Source organism: Melanotaenia boesemani, chromosome 7 (genome assembly GCF_017639745.1).
Source record: "Melanotaenia boesemani isolate fMelBoe1 chromosome 7, fMelBoe1.pri, whole genome shotgun sequence".
NCBI lineage: Eukaryota > Metazoa > Chordata > Actinopteri > Atheriniformes > Melanotaeniidae > Melanotaenia > Melanotaenia boesemani.
In genome coordinates this window covers 17383945-17397087 of record NC_055688.1, presented here as the reverse complement: position 1 = coordinate 17397087, position 13143 = coordinate 17383945, and the positions used below count along the sequence as shown (strand labels likewise).

The following is a 13143-nucleotide window of genomic DNA, read 5'->3' as shown; positions in this document are numbered from 1 at the left end:
TTGTCTTTTGAAGTCATGTTCCTGCTGTTTGATGGCTTTTTGGACAGATGGGCACATGTTGCAGGAAAAAAAGGGGGGGTGGTAGAGAACTAAAGAGTCTGAAGTGTATAACAGAAGTCAGCATTTATTGTGATATTAAATACACAGCAGAGCCAGACATAATGATCCCCCACCTGTGGGCCAGTACTTTACAGGTCTGTTTTTACCTTCCATATGGCACATGGAGGAAATACTTTTTTATATATCTCTTGGACCTTTTCATAAAACATAAATGCAGAGTTCAAACCCATTAACTGAAGAAAAACATATTTTTTTTTATTTATTTTTGTTTTATCATTTAAAATTTGTTTGCAATAAATGGTTGTGTTTACTGAAAGATAATTTTTTATTTACTGACAGTGGTAAAAACAGAATAATGTCAGATTAAACACGACTTGTCAATGCTCTTCTACACATTGTTTTCAATTGTAGTGACCTTTTGCAGCCTGGATGGTTGTTTTGAGTCAAAGTCTGACACCTTTAACGCCTCCTGGGTGTTTCACTGGCTCTCCTCTGCGGGCTCGTCGGCAGGGTCAGCAGAGTCAGCCGGATGTGGGTACTGGAAGCGAGCCGGGTCATACAACTCATCTCTGGGGTCATAAGGGTAAGGGTAGTAGTAAGGGTGAGGATAGACAGTTAGTTTCTTCTCTTTGGGAGCAGGGGGTGCTGGCTCCTCTACAGGTTCTGCTTCCTCTTCCTCAGTGGGAGGAGGTGGAGGTGGAGGACCCACAATCTTTCCCTTCACAGGTCTGGGTGGGTGGTCGATCAGGCAGTCTGGGTCCCAGTAGGGGTCACAGTCGTACTCCATGCCCTTGAAGATGCGGATGGGGGCCGGGGGAGACTTCTTGACAAGGACTGGAGGAGGTGGGGGGGACTTCTTTGGCGGAGGAGGAGGAGAATGCTTAACTACAACTGCAGGTGGAGGGGCCTTCTGGGGTGTGCAGTGAGGGTGGTAACGAGGGTCGCAGAGCACAGGGACAGAGCCAGTGGGAAGGTAGACAATGTGAGGCTTGCAGAGGGGGTCCTTGTTGTTGCACAGAAACAGCACATCAGCCTGGGAAATGGCAGGGGCAGGAGGAGGAGCAGGAGGAGGGGTTGCTGGGAGATCTGTAGCTTTTGGGACCCCTTTCATTGGAGGTGGAGGAGCATGTTTGCACCGCTTGTCTGTAGCCGGGTCGCACATGATCATCGGCACTCCCAATTTATTCTGGAAATATGAGGCATTTGGGCCATAGGTGTGCTCAAGGTACCTCATCTGCTGGTAGAGCATCCTCAGCTTGTCGATCTCGTAGAGCTGAGAGGTGTAAAATAACAGCTTGAGACATTTAAATCAAAGGGCAACATTTTCAGATTACAAAATCCCCCTCAATTAGAAAAGAGACCTTTAAACACTAACTTTTAAATATATTTATTCTTTCAGGACTGTGCATGTTGCAGCGCAGTCTGCACTGAAAGGTCAAACTTTCATGTAATCTGGACCCTGTAATCAACCAAACTAATCTCAGTGAAGCTCAAACCTCCTTGAAGCAGCTTAGCTTTTGAATTCCGCTTCCATGTGAGCACTTACTCAGAGAAGACACCATGAGATCAGTCATGATTTCTAATAGCTGCTAATTAATTTAAAAAATTAAAATTGGTCTTCTAAAATCTAAATGCACCTCTGTTCCTGCCTCAATTTTGTACTATAGACAAAAACTCTGCATTTAAAGTCTGTGTGCTTCTTACCCCTTCAGTGTGCCCGATGCTGCTGTAGTATCTGTAGTAAGCCTGGAAGTCGGGGTTTCCTCTGTACCACCTGGGGTCCACATTTCGTTTTGGTCTGGAGTGAGTCAGAAAGTCATTTGCTGTTTCTGAGTCGATACTAACGCCACTCACAGGGACCATCTCTGTTGGAAAAGAAGAAGCTCTGCCCCTTAAAAAGTGTCCAAAGTACAGCAGAGTAAGACATTTAGTACAGAAATTAGACTGAAGATGTGCACTTACCTTCCTGCTTGATAGCATTCAACAAGGATTTGGCCTCCAAGAGGCCTGGAGGAGAAAATAATACATTTAGTAAATACTGGTTTTTTACATTCACTTTACATTTGTAAAGTTAAAGAATGAGAACTAACCTGGGAGAAACATGAGACAGCAAAGTGGCCCCAGCAGGCATAATGAAGAAATCATCTTATTCTCCTGCAAGGCAGAAAAAATTCACTAATAAATAAATAAAAGTTTCATAACACACAGCTTAGTGTCAAATGGAGGAAATGTGATCTTTGAGTCTTTGTGGATAAAAATGGAAAAATAAAAACTATAAATTCTTTGTTGATTGTACAATGTATATTTACAAAAAAGGAAAAGTGTGTGGACAAAAAGCACATGGTTATCTTGTTCGTCCATCTACATGAGATTTCTTTGTGAAAGTAGAAGCTGTTTCCAAAAACTACTCACAGATCTGCAAACATAAGACCTATAATCCAAAATGTGGATTTAAGTCCTCAGTTCTAATTGAAAAAAAAAAATCACTGTATTAACAATATTATAGCATCATTTCTGGTTGCATAATGCAATATAGTGAACAAGAGGCAACCTAACGTGAACCTACCTTTCTCATGAGGCTGTCTTCTCTGGACTAACAGGGCTGAGTGGGCTAAATACAAATCCCTGTGTCAACCGCTCTGTAGTCACCTCCTGTCCAATAGGATTTTGACACTAAATGCTTGTCTCCACCTCCCTTTTAATATTGCTTTAAGTAGGGCCTTTGGCACCAATTAAGAATAAAAAGACCCCCAGACCAAAGCCGTAAAGAGAAAAGACTTCAAATGGAAACTCCCCATTAAGTCTGGAAGGAAAGCATCACCTGCTGGGACAAATGCTGCCTACTAACACCATAATCCTGCCAAGAAAGCAGTTTTAGGAAAAAAAAGAAGAAAGAAAATCGCAGATGACAACCTTCATGACCTTAAACACACGTTTATAAAGATTTTTAAAGCATGTCCACGTCTTAAGAGTGGTTATTTTTGTTCTGACAACACCTGCTTTTCTACCATCTTTGTGACAGAGAAGATAACTTATCAAGAGTTGCCTTTTTTACTATTAAATCTGACATGCGTAAAACTAGACCGCATTCCTTCAGGAGGCTTTCATGTTTAATGTACATGTCATTTACTTCCTGAGTGTTTGCCAGCTGAATACAGTCATCCCAGCACAAGCAGAGTAAATCATTCTCTCACTCAGGTCGGGTTAAAATGTGGTAATAAATTATCCTTCAGCATGTTTGTCATAGAGCAAAATGACTGAAAATACAATTAAACACTTTGTGATCATTGTTACCAGCAGTATTCTGGCAACTTCCGCTGGACCATCATCTTATATTTGTACGTGATGGAAGTGAATTCAGCTGATGGATTGAGGCCATTTTGATTTGTTGTACACAACTACTGGTTTAATCTTAGTTCATTCAGTCATCAAACACAATACAATCAATATAATTGGGTTTGAACATATAAAAAATGTATTCGTTTATAGCAGGGGTGCCCAAGTTCAGTCCTCGAGATCTACCATCCCACAACTTTTAGATGCAACCCTTTTCTAACACACCTGAATCAAATGACTGGCTCGTTACCAGGCCTCTGCAGAGCTGAATAACATGCAGATGACATCTGATTCAAGCGTGTTGGAGAAGGGTTGCATCTGAAAGTTGCAGGGGGACTTGGGCACCCCTGGTTTATAGGGATTAAACAGGCCCATAATTTAAGTGAATAGCCATTTTTAATTAAATAAAATGTTACAAACATGATTGTGAAGAAATAGCTTTAACTGATCCCTGTGCTCTGCCTCAGGCTGCTTTTCTAATTCAGTCATTTTCAGATTGTCTCTCATTTTTTAACTTTTTTAACCAGGACAAGTTTCACACTACTCTGAACAGATATTTAGCATCATATATATATATATATATATATATAATTTCCTGCCTACAGCCATCTAGGCTTGCTTTGGTCTCGTTCAGCTTTATAGACATTTCTGTTTCTTGAACTCTTGTTGAACTAAAATGTGACCCTTCCTGAATTGTTCGTTTAATGCTCATTAATATCCATCCATGCCCATGCAGAATCCAGTACTTTTTTGTTTTATCTTTACATGGAAGGGTGTGGCAAGTTAGAAGTAGCAGTTTTAAGGTAAATGCTCTTTCTGCTGTTTGCAGCGCACCTCTATAAAACACAGGAACATGTTTCTGCTCCACGTCCACCTTCATGCCAGAATTATGTTACAAACTGCCAATTTCTGGGTTTGGGCAGTCACACAAACAGAAGTTATGATTAGCATTTTTACCCATTTTTATAGACCAAACTGTGACAATAATTGCAAGTTTCAAGTCCGTGTGTCAGTGCTGTGAACAGGCATTAACTGAACACAGCAACAAAGCTGCTTCATATACCAGGTGTTGAGACATGATTGTAGCACTTCGTCCTTTCATGTGAACACAGGAATCAAAATGAACATCGGATGGCATAGCACTGAACCTTTTATTATAACTCTGTAATACAAAGCCCAACATTAACGTCTCTTGCATGATATGCACTACAAAATATAAAATATACAGAAATATTCAATGTTAAGTGGATGCTTTCAGCACTAAACTGAAGATACTTCACTTTACCATCTTCTGACATACATATTTACATACAAATGAACGGTTCACAGAGATCTCAAGACACAAAAAAGCTTTAGATCTCCAACAGCGTGAATTCTTGCACAATAGTAACGCTTAAAAGGAAGCTGAGTTCTGCCTGACTTGTGTTACAAGATGCTGGATGAAGAAACATAAAGAACCCTAACATGAGTCTGTAGAAAGCCCACAGCCGGCTGAAAGGGAGAGCCTAAAAACGTGTCCTGGATCGCTCAGACAAAGGTAATGCGGCTGCGGGCCTGGTTGACCTGCCACACGTTCAGTTCCTCATACTCCTCCAGAGCCTCCTGGAACTGGGCAGGGGTGAAGCCACGAGAGACGCAACGCTGCTCTGCTTCAGCCATGCGCACCACCCCCCCAGCTCCGCCACGACCTGCCGCGCTCTCTGTGGCGAGCTCACGGACCAGAGAGAAGATGACATCGGCTGGACGTTGGGTCCTGCAAAGAAGGATGTTGAATTTAGACGAGCAATTTGATGACTTTCAAATGGAAAAATGGAGTGCAAGTTAAAGAATGTGCAATTTGTAAAACTTATAAAAATCTATAAAAATACATTAGTGACATCACAATATAGAGCCCCCATTTGCTACATTTGAAAGCAGAAATATTTACTTTGTCTAGTCTAAGTGTAAATAATAATCCCAGAAAGTTTAAGCAATGAGTACAGAACATGGCAACACGGAGAGAAAAAAAAGAAAGAAAGTGTAAACACGTCACTGGTCTTATTGCCCGTTTCAGTGAACATGAGGCCGTGTGAACAGAGCTCCATAAAAACCCAGAGAGGTTTTACAGCTTCCTTCACGACAAGCAGCTACTATAACTGAAATACAAGCAACTCATAAAGGGCAATATGGGTTGCATGACATCCGGTCTCTTCAGTTCTACAAAGTATAAGCTGACTGAATGCATTCATCAAGTTTTAAACACCAACCTTGCAGTGCTTGACTTGTCTGCTTGTAACGAATCCTTTGACATCTCCATCAGTCTCATGGCCTCGTTTACGTCCTCTTTCTCTACGGTGTCCATCATCCGAAGCCGAGCCTGAAGAAAGGCAAAGAAATTATGGTGATTAGCTCAAGTTCATATTAATCTCCTTCTGGATCCATCTTGATATAGGTTGCGCTGTGCCGGCACTGTCAGACCGAGACAAGTGCAATGCCCTCTGGGATAGTCGGCAATTGCCCAAGTCTCCGCCTCTCAACACCAGCTAGTCTTTCCACACGCCATAGCCTCAGTGGTCTGGGAGATACTGATGATGGTACTGGCCATGGTCAGTTTTGCATGGGTTTGCACAGCTGCTCCTAACGCGCACAGGCTGACTGCCCACCCTGCAAAGCTGGCCAGGATCAGAAAGCCAAGCAGCTCCCTGCTGCTTATGATGACATAATGCATCAAATTGACAAACTAAAAACAGAAATAGGCCATGGTGCACTTATGGTGGCACTTCAAACAAGTTTGCTCACAGGTATGCTTGTTTTGCCCCCTTGTGGACATCTGTGTGCAGTACATTGCCTACCTGTTTACCTGAAGTGCTGGTTTTGCAGTAGGTGGATGAGTGCTACCTGCACAAACAGCACTTTTGACAACCAGAGGCAGAGACAATGCAAGACCATTAAGGTTAACCAAGTTACACCCAATAATTTATAGAAGGTGTGTGTAAACACTGCAGCTACTCCTAAATGACTGGGACTATTCAATGTTACATTATGGTAATCTGAAGACTTTGTCCAGTGTGGGAAAGAAGTGCTCACACTGCAGTAGGCCAGCTTATCATTGCTACCTGCACTGTAAGCACTTTATCACACAATGGGCTGTTGGGGAAAAAACAAAAACAAAAACTTTCAAAGTTCTCATAAAGCGCAATAAAGCTTCATTTAATTTTCTAGACTTGGAATGAGCAAAGCTGAACAAATATGTCTAGCAGCAGGGTGTTAATTGCAGTGTCGCTCTCACCAGGGCAGTGGAAAGACGGAGTATGGAGAGGAGGGTACGGGCCGAGGTAAAGGTAGTGTCTTTGCTGACTCGAGCCTCTTTTCTCATTTCCACATAAGCAGCAGTGATGTAATCTGCCAGCGTCTCGGGCACAACAGGCTGGTGCTTCTTACACAGAGCTATGTAACGCCTGGAAGGAATTTATATTTGTGTTAAAAGGGCAATATCATCTTTACCATGAAAAACAACATTCCTTTTCTTAGCATTTTAAAATGTAAAAAATAATAAATAAATAAATAAAATAACCTCATCAGTTTCATGTCAATGGGTGTGAAGTGAGTGGGTGGCTGGCGGGAGTGCTGGTGGACGTAGGTGATGTGCTGTGCGAGACGCAGGTCAGCATCAGCATCCGGCTTGTCCTGGATGAGCCAGAGCAGGTCAAAGCGAGAGAGCAGAGCAGCTGGCAGCTGAATGTTCTGCTCGATGCTTTTCCGGGGATTGTAGCGCCCGTAAGCAGGGTTGGCTGCGGCTAAAATAGAACAGCGGGCGTTGAGGGAGGTCATGATGCCAGCCTGGAGGAGAGAGGCCAAAATGCCTTAGCCGAGGGGTGATCACACAGGCTTGTTTCATTTTGTTATCTTGATCAGGGCTCTGGTCGTTCAACCATACCTTGGCGATGGAGATGGTCTGCTGCTCCATCACTTCATGGATGGCTGTTCTGTCACCATCGGCCATCTTATCAAACTCATCGATGCAGCAGACGCCCAGGTCAGCCAGGACCAAGGCTCCTCCTTCCAAAGTCATTTCACCAGTCAGAGGGTCACGCATCACAGCTGCAGTCAGACCAACACCAGACGACCCCCGACCTGTTGTGTACTGGCCTGAAGACCAAAGAGGGGAAAATTTTTTTTATTTTTCATTTCAAGATATGAACCGCTTCTTATTTCAAATTAGGTACATTTATCAAAGCAATGGGTTCTATTTAAATTCTGACCACTTTAAGAAAATCTTATCAGTTTCTTCTAAATTAGTGGTTAAACGCTGACATATAAAAGCATATCCAAAGTTAATATTTTACCTGTTAAGCCCTAATGGAAAGAAGATGCCTTACCAGATAAAATATTAAACTAGATACAAACTCACTTCGGGGAGCCAGACGGTCAATATAGGAGAGCAGCTGGGACTTGGCGACTCCTGGGTCTCCCATCAGGCAGATATTAATGTTGCCTTTAAGGAGAAGAGTTAAAGCTGTAGTTATGACAACCCTCTGAGGGATTTTGAGGGGAAAAAAAAAAAATCACAGCAAACAAATTCTAACCAGAACTTTGAGTTTAGTGTGGCATGACGTCTTGCTCACCTCTGATTTTCATGCCTTTGGGAGCTTGTTCCACTCCTCCAACCAGCAACAGGAGCAGAGCTTTCTTGACATCTTCATGTCCATAAATCTCTGGTGCTATGGAGCCAGCTAGTTTCTCATAAAATCCTTCCTCTGTAACAGAACACAGCTAATTTAGTTGCCGGATGATGTACACGAATTGGTAAACACAATTAGTTCAAATATTTCCATTTAAATGAAATTCTCTACAGATGCCAACCTGTGATGCTGCGGAGCTCCTCATCTGTCAGCTCTTCGGTACCAAGCTCATCATCTTCTGTCTTGTTCATGAGTGTGATGGAGTGAGCCTCCAAATAGGTTTCTGACAGAAGTCCCTGAGAAAACAAAAAAAAGATTTTTAACACAAATTTCTTTAGAAAAAATTTTTTTACATATTAATGGCCAAAACTAAGAACGTACCTGAACAGTCTGGCTGTAGCCTGTACGCAGCAGAGGGAGGAAGGTTCCTGTGATGGCAACATGGTCTCCTGGCTGGGCAAGACGTGTGTTTTCACCACGCGCATACACAGTCATACTCCTTGGAATATTGCCAACAGGGACTTGGTCGCTCTGCAGAATACCAGGCAAAACTCATGAGCAAATCCAAAACCCTTAAATTACTTGACACATTGTGAAAAGTACAAGAGAAAGCAGTTTCTCACATGTTCCTGAATACGCAGCTCTTGGAACTTGACAAATTTGGAACCTCTGGTCTGCAGGTAGAGTCGACCTCCAGATTTGTTGGTGACACACTCTTGGCTGGGACACATGATGAGCGGCATGAAAGTAGGAGACTGGATCTGAGGGATACAGAAGACACGAAAACAATAAGTAAAATGACCTCACCGCAGGCATAAACGTTCGAATGATTAAAACTTACTGGCTGGTAGGTTTCAGCACCACACTGGTCGCAGGTATAGGTAGCCACAGCCATCATTGGTTTAACCTCAGTTGCACGGGTCACTATGCCCCGAACTGCGACCAAATGACCGATGCTGTCAGCCCGAATGTCACGCACCACTTTGGGCTTGGAGGTGCTGGGAGTTTTAAAGTAGAGCTCACTGTGGATACAAGACAAAATTCATGAGAAGTATTCAAAACATAATAAAACCATTAAGTAATCGCCATCCGGTTCTACTTACAATCTTCGCATGAGCTCAGGAGGGTACTGGTTACGGGGGTCTCTGGTATCTGCAGGGTCACGACCCCTTTGCTCCATCATCAGCCTGTGCTCAATGTACACATCCAGAGAATCTTTGGCCACAACCTAAATACAAAAACACTGCATCAACTGATACGAAATGGAGACATTTAAACTGCAACACCTTTAGATAACCTGCAGAATAATAATAATAATAAAAAGTACACATACATCTCTTTCTTTGTACTCTGGCAGCAGTTCATGGACAGCATCTGCAAACAGGCCCGTGTAGCGTTTGGCATTTTCACAGATGCTCTCAACCAGCTCAGGATCTTCTTCAGCCACATCATCCAGCTCAACAAACAGGGACACCTGCTCCCTGTGGGCCAATGCCACCTGCAGGTGCAGACAAACACCCCAGCCCCGAAAACTTTTATACACTTCCCCGTCTGAGTAGTTATCACACATCTTAATATTTAGCTTTCATTTGCAAAACAAAAATCTATAAGAGTGAGATCTCAAAATGAACAGAAAGGACAAAACAATCTAAGAATTAACTACTCACTCAAATAAAAGATAACATATGAAACTGCTTAAGCTTCAAATACTTGCCGTTAAATCTTAACTTAAAAAAAATAAAATAATAAAAAAAAAGTTGTTCATCACAGAACTGAATAAAAAAAGTCAGCTCACTTTCACTGACCAAACTGGAGTCAGTTCCTTTTCAGTTTAGCTTGATGATGTCAAAACATTTTAGTGACCAAACCAGTTTCCAAAGAAAGAAATTTTTTTTAATGCATTTACTATACTTACAAGTTGTGCTCCATACTTGAACACCTTCTTCCCATTGTCATCCTCTGTGTAAAACTCCTGCAGGAACCTTTTGCACTTTTCTACAAAACACACAAAAACACCCTTAGCATTTATTTTCAAAACAGAAACTGGCAGATCCTACAGCTACAAGGTGTAGATTGTTAGCTATTCACAAAGAAATTGTTGTTAGGTTATTTTGCAGTACATGTCGAAAAAAATTGTTAATTTTTCTTTAGTTGTTGATTACCACCAGCTGTAGTGGGCCTAAATACTGGGAGCTAATTTGTTGTCCTGCGACGACCCCCTTTGTTGAGTAACATGGCATCCTGTAATCTCGATGAGTCACTATTGCCTACAGTAAAGCGTAAACTGCCACTGCTGCACTACATGAAGCAAAATTCGCTGAACTAAACCCCCTGATCACAGTTTTAAAATAAAATAATTGGCATTCCGCGTCAAATACCTTTAGGGTGACAATGTAAATACAACAACAGGCGTGCTCAGTTCGGTGTTCCCGTTTTTTTTTTTTTTTTTGTAAAATATACCCCCACTTCTCGAAAGAGTCTACAGTCAAAATTCAATTCTGCGTTACGAGGAAGGAAACTGCTATTGATATAATAATTAAAATAACAGACTTACTTTTACGTTGTAACGAAAAATCCGAACCTCTGGTTTTTTTATTTGTCTGTTCGATGATGTTATTGTAAACAAAGCAGCACATGGCTTTTGTGCCCCGTCACTCATATCCCTCCGCGATTCCTCCGCTCTTAAAACCAGTCCCGGCTGTTTTCATACCATGGCCAGCCATCTTCTAACATTAGCTTAGGTTAGCAGAGTTTTGTTCGTCACACACAGCGGTGCCAATACTAGCAACTGTTGTGAATATAATTACTAAGCAGCAATGCGAAGCTAACTTAATGTTTAACGAGGAGGTCTCTAAGGGATAGTACGCTGAGAGGAAAACTTCTAACGTTAACACTTAAACGCGGTACTGAATTCTAACATTTATACGTATAAATTAAACTAAGACAAAATTACCACATAGACAACATAGATGAGTATGAACAGATAGATAATGTCTAACCCTTTGAAATATTGTGAAGGGCTGAACAAGAGTCGCCGAGATGCCTAATGGCTGTTATTTTTCTAAAAAAAAAAAAAAAAAAAGCTTTATTGAAGCGGTCTGTTGAGACAGTTTCACACAAAGTTTATATCCAAAATATAATAAACCAAAAATTCAAAATAAATGGAACGGTGCAATGGCTTGAAAAAACAAAAAAAAAAAAAAAACAGGATACAGTACCAAACATACTGTTTGGTACAGAAATTGTTTAAAATGAAACCGTCAATACGTTTAGCGCTAAATACAAAATGGCATGCTATAACTGAGTACAAGAGCTAGCTTGCCAGCTAGCGTGCTAACAGAGGTAGTGAGAGGAAGTCAACAGTAGTTCGCGTATTTAATAAAATATGTTTGTGGATACGGGAAGCTCGAAATGCCCGAAACATACAATCCGCGTTATTTAAAAATAACATACAACACGGACACATTTAATTTTCCTATTTATCTATTATTATAATAAGCAGTCTCGCATAAGTCTGAAATGCTCTCAGAACGCACGCCAATTTAATATCTGAGTAGCCACTACAAAATCTAGATCTAGATAAAGGCTAACTGCCAAAAAAACAACGAACTTTACCGGTACTACTTTACAAATGGTTTATCATCAAGTAAATCTTTGCTTGATATACTAAACACATTAAGGATGAAAATTAACATTGAACGGCAAACTTTCCCCCCACGAATAACAGTATATGACTAAATTACGTTTAACTGTCGTATTAAAGTAGTTAATGCTAAACATGTGCTTACACAGTGGCGCTTGCTCCTTTGTTTAAGGATCCATCCGGGTCACCGTGTAGTCACAAGCTCAGACAATACTGAAGTCCTTACCTAAGAGTAACTACGCTTAGGATTTTATGCAACTTCACGATGAACACCAGTCCCTCATGCCTTTGTTTGTTTAACCATATTAATGCTCGCATGCATTAGTTAGAAGATTACGGTCTCATTCAAAAGCTTAAAAGTAAAAGTACTTTCATATATCAATGTTATAAGTAACGGGCTTAGGAAACAAAAGTTATTTTATTTGACTTTCTACTTTTGTAACCATCGGATGCTAGCTGCTGTGATAACTAGCGTTTCCACATACTACTTTAGTTTACACGTCTATCAAGAAGTTTAGACATTTTGGGCAACCTGTTGCTACCACGCTGATTTTCTGATAGATAACTCTTTACCTTTCTCTGCCGCATAATCCTTACGAGCCATGGCTGTAGACGTTGACTTTTATGTGATATAACTTGATTCCAAACGCGAATGATACCGACGACAAACAAAGTAGTCGTAATATTGTAATTTTCTAACAAAGACCAGAATTCATTCACATACAGCTTGCACTTCTCCCGGTCGTGGAGCAAGAAGAGGCGCGAGTGTGACGTCCCCAACAGCCAATCACCGCGCGTCTTTCAGCAGAGATAGGCGGTATGTCGTTGTGGCGCGAAAGTTGCGGGAGATTGTGTCACATGACAAAGCAAACTTCCACCTGGTTTGTCAGGAATGGCGCGAAATGTCATGATAGGATTTTATGTATATCTGAATGTCAGGAAGATGAATATGATAGAAATAAACAATGTATTAAAACTGTATTTGCATGTTTCGTAATAGAGATAACACACACAAGATGATAATGCCTGCTTTAAAATACTATAGTATGTTCCTGCAGGTGCTCTGTAACCACATAAAAGTATTGTTAATAAAAACCTTAACAATGATAAAACGAGCAGAATGTAAATAAATAAATAACTGGAGCAAAACTAATTTCACCTCAGTGTGTTTGCATATATTATAGTTAGAGTGCTTGTCACTGGTCATGCTGACTGCAGTTTATTAAAGAGACTTTCAGCATTCCTTTGCCAAATTAAGCATCTTTTATTTAACAAGTGTTTTAACACAAACTGGCACCAAGAACAGTACAAGATTTTTTTTTAGCTTACATTCAACTGCTGGTAATCTCACTTAATACATAACTTTTACAAGAATTTCAAAAGATAAACATACTTAATATTTAATCAGAACAGATTTTGTTACAAAACTTCAGCATTGCGCTG

General features: G+C 41.0%; 2 protein-coding genes across 3 annotated transcripts; both read right to left on the bottom strand.

Moving 5' to 3' along the window:
• Positions 1-130: 130 nt before the first annotated feature.
• Positions 131-2057, bottom strand: LOC121643335 (leucine-rich repeat extensin-like protein 3). The gene is made up of 3 exons (XM_041990700.1): positions 2023-2057; positions 1765-1925; positions 131-1333 (listed from the first exon to the last, which is right to left on the bottom strand). The coding sequence occupies exons 2-3, from the start codon at positions 1921-1923 to the stop codon at positions 539-541; spliced, it is 954 nt and encodes a 317-aa protein (XP_041846634.1). The 5' UTR covers positions 1924-1925; positions 2023-2057; the 3' UTR covers positions 131-538.
• Positions 2058-4528: 2471 nt separating this feature from the next.
• mcm7 (minichromosome maintenance complex component 7) lies at positions 4529-12460 on the bottom strand. Of its 2 annotated transcripts, none has more exons than XM_041990912.1 (15): positions 12274-12460; positions 9973-10052; positions 9391-9555; positions 9161-9285; positions 8899-9079; positions 8681-8818; positions 8439-8588; positions 8239-8353; positions 8001-8132; positions 7787-7870; positions 7313-7524; positions 6950-7215; positions 6665-6833; positions 5643-5752; positions 4529-5149 (listed from the first exon to the last, which is right to left on the bottom strand). In XM_041990912.1, the coding sequence occupies exons 1-15, from the start codon at positions 12302-12304 to the stop codon at positions 4924-4926; spliced, it is 2184 nt and encodes a 727-aa protein (XP_041846846.1). In that variant the 5' UTR covers positions 12305-12460; the 3' UTR covers positions 4529-4923. The 2 variants fall into 2 exon arrangements, with proteins under 2 accessions (XP_041846846.1, XP_041846845.1); XM_041990911.1 differs by lacking the exon at positions 12274-12460 and adding an exon at positions 10612-10721.
• Between the last annotated feature and the right edge of the window lie 683 nt (positions 12461-13143).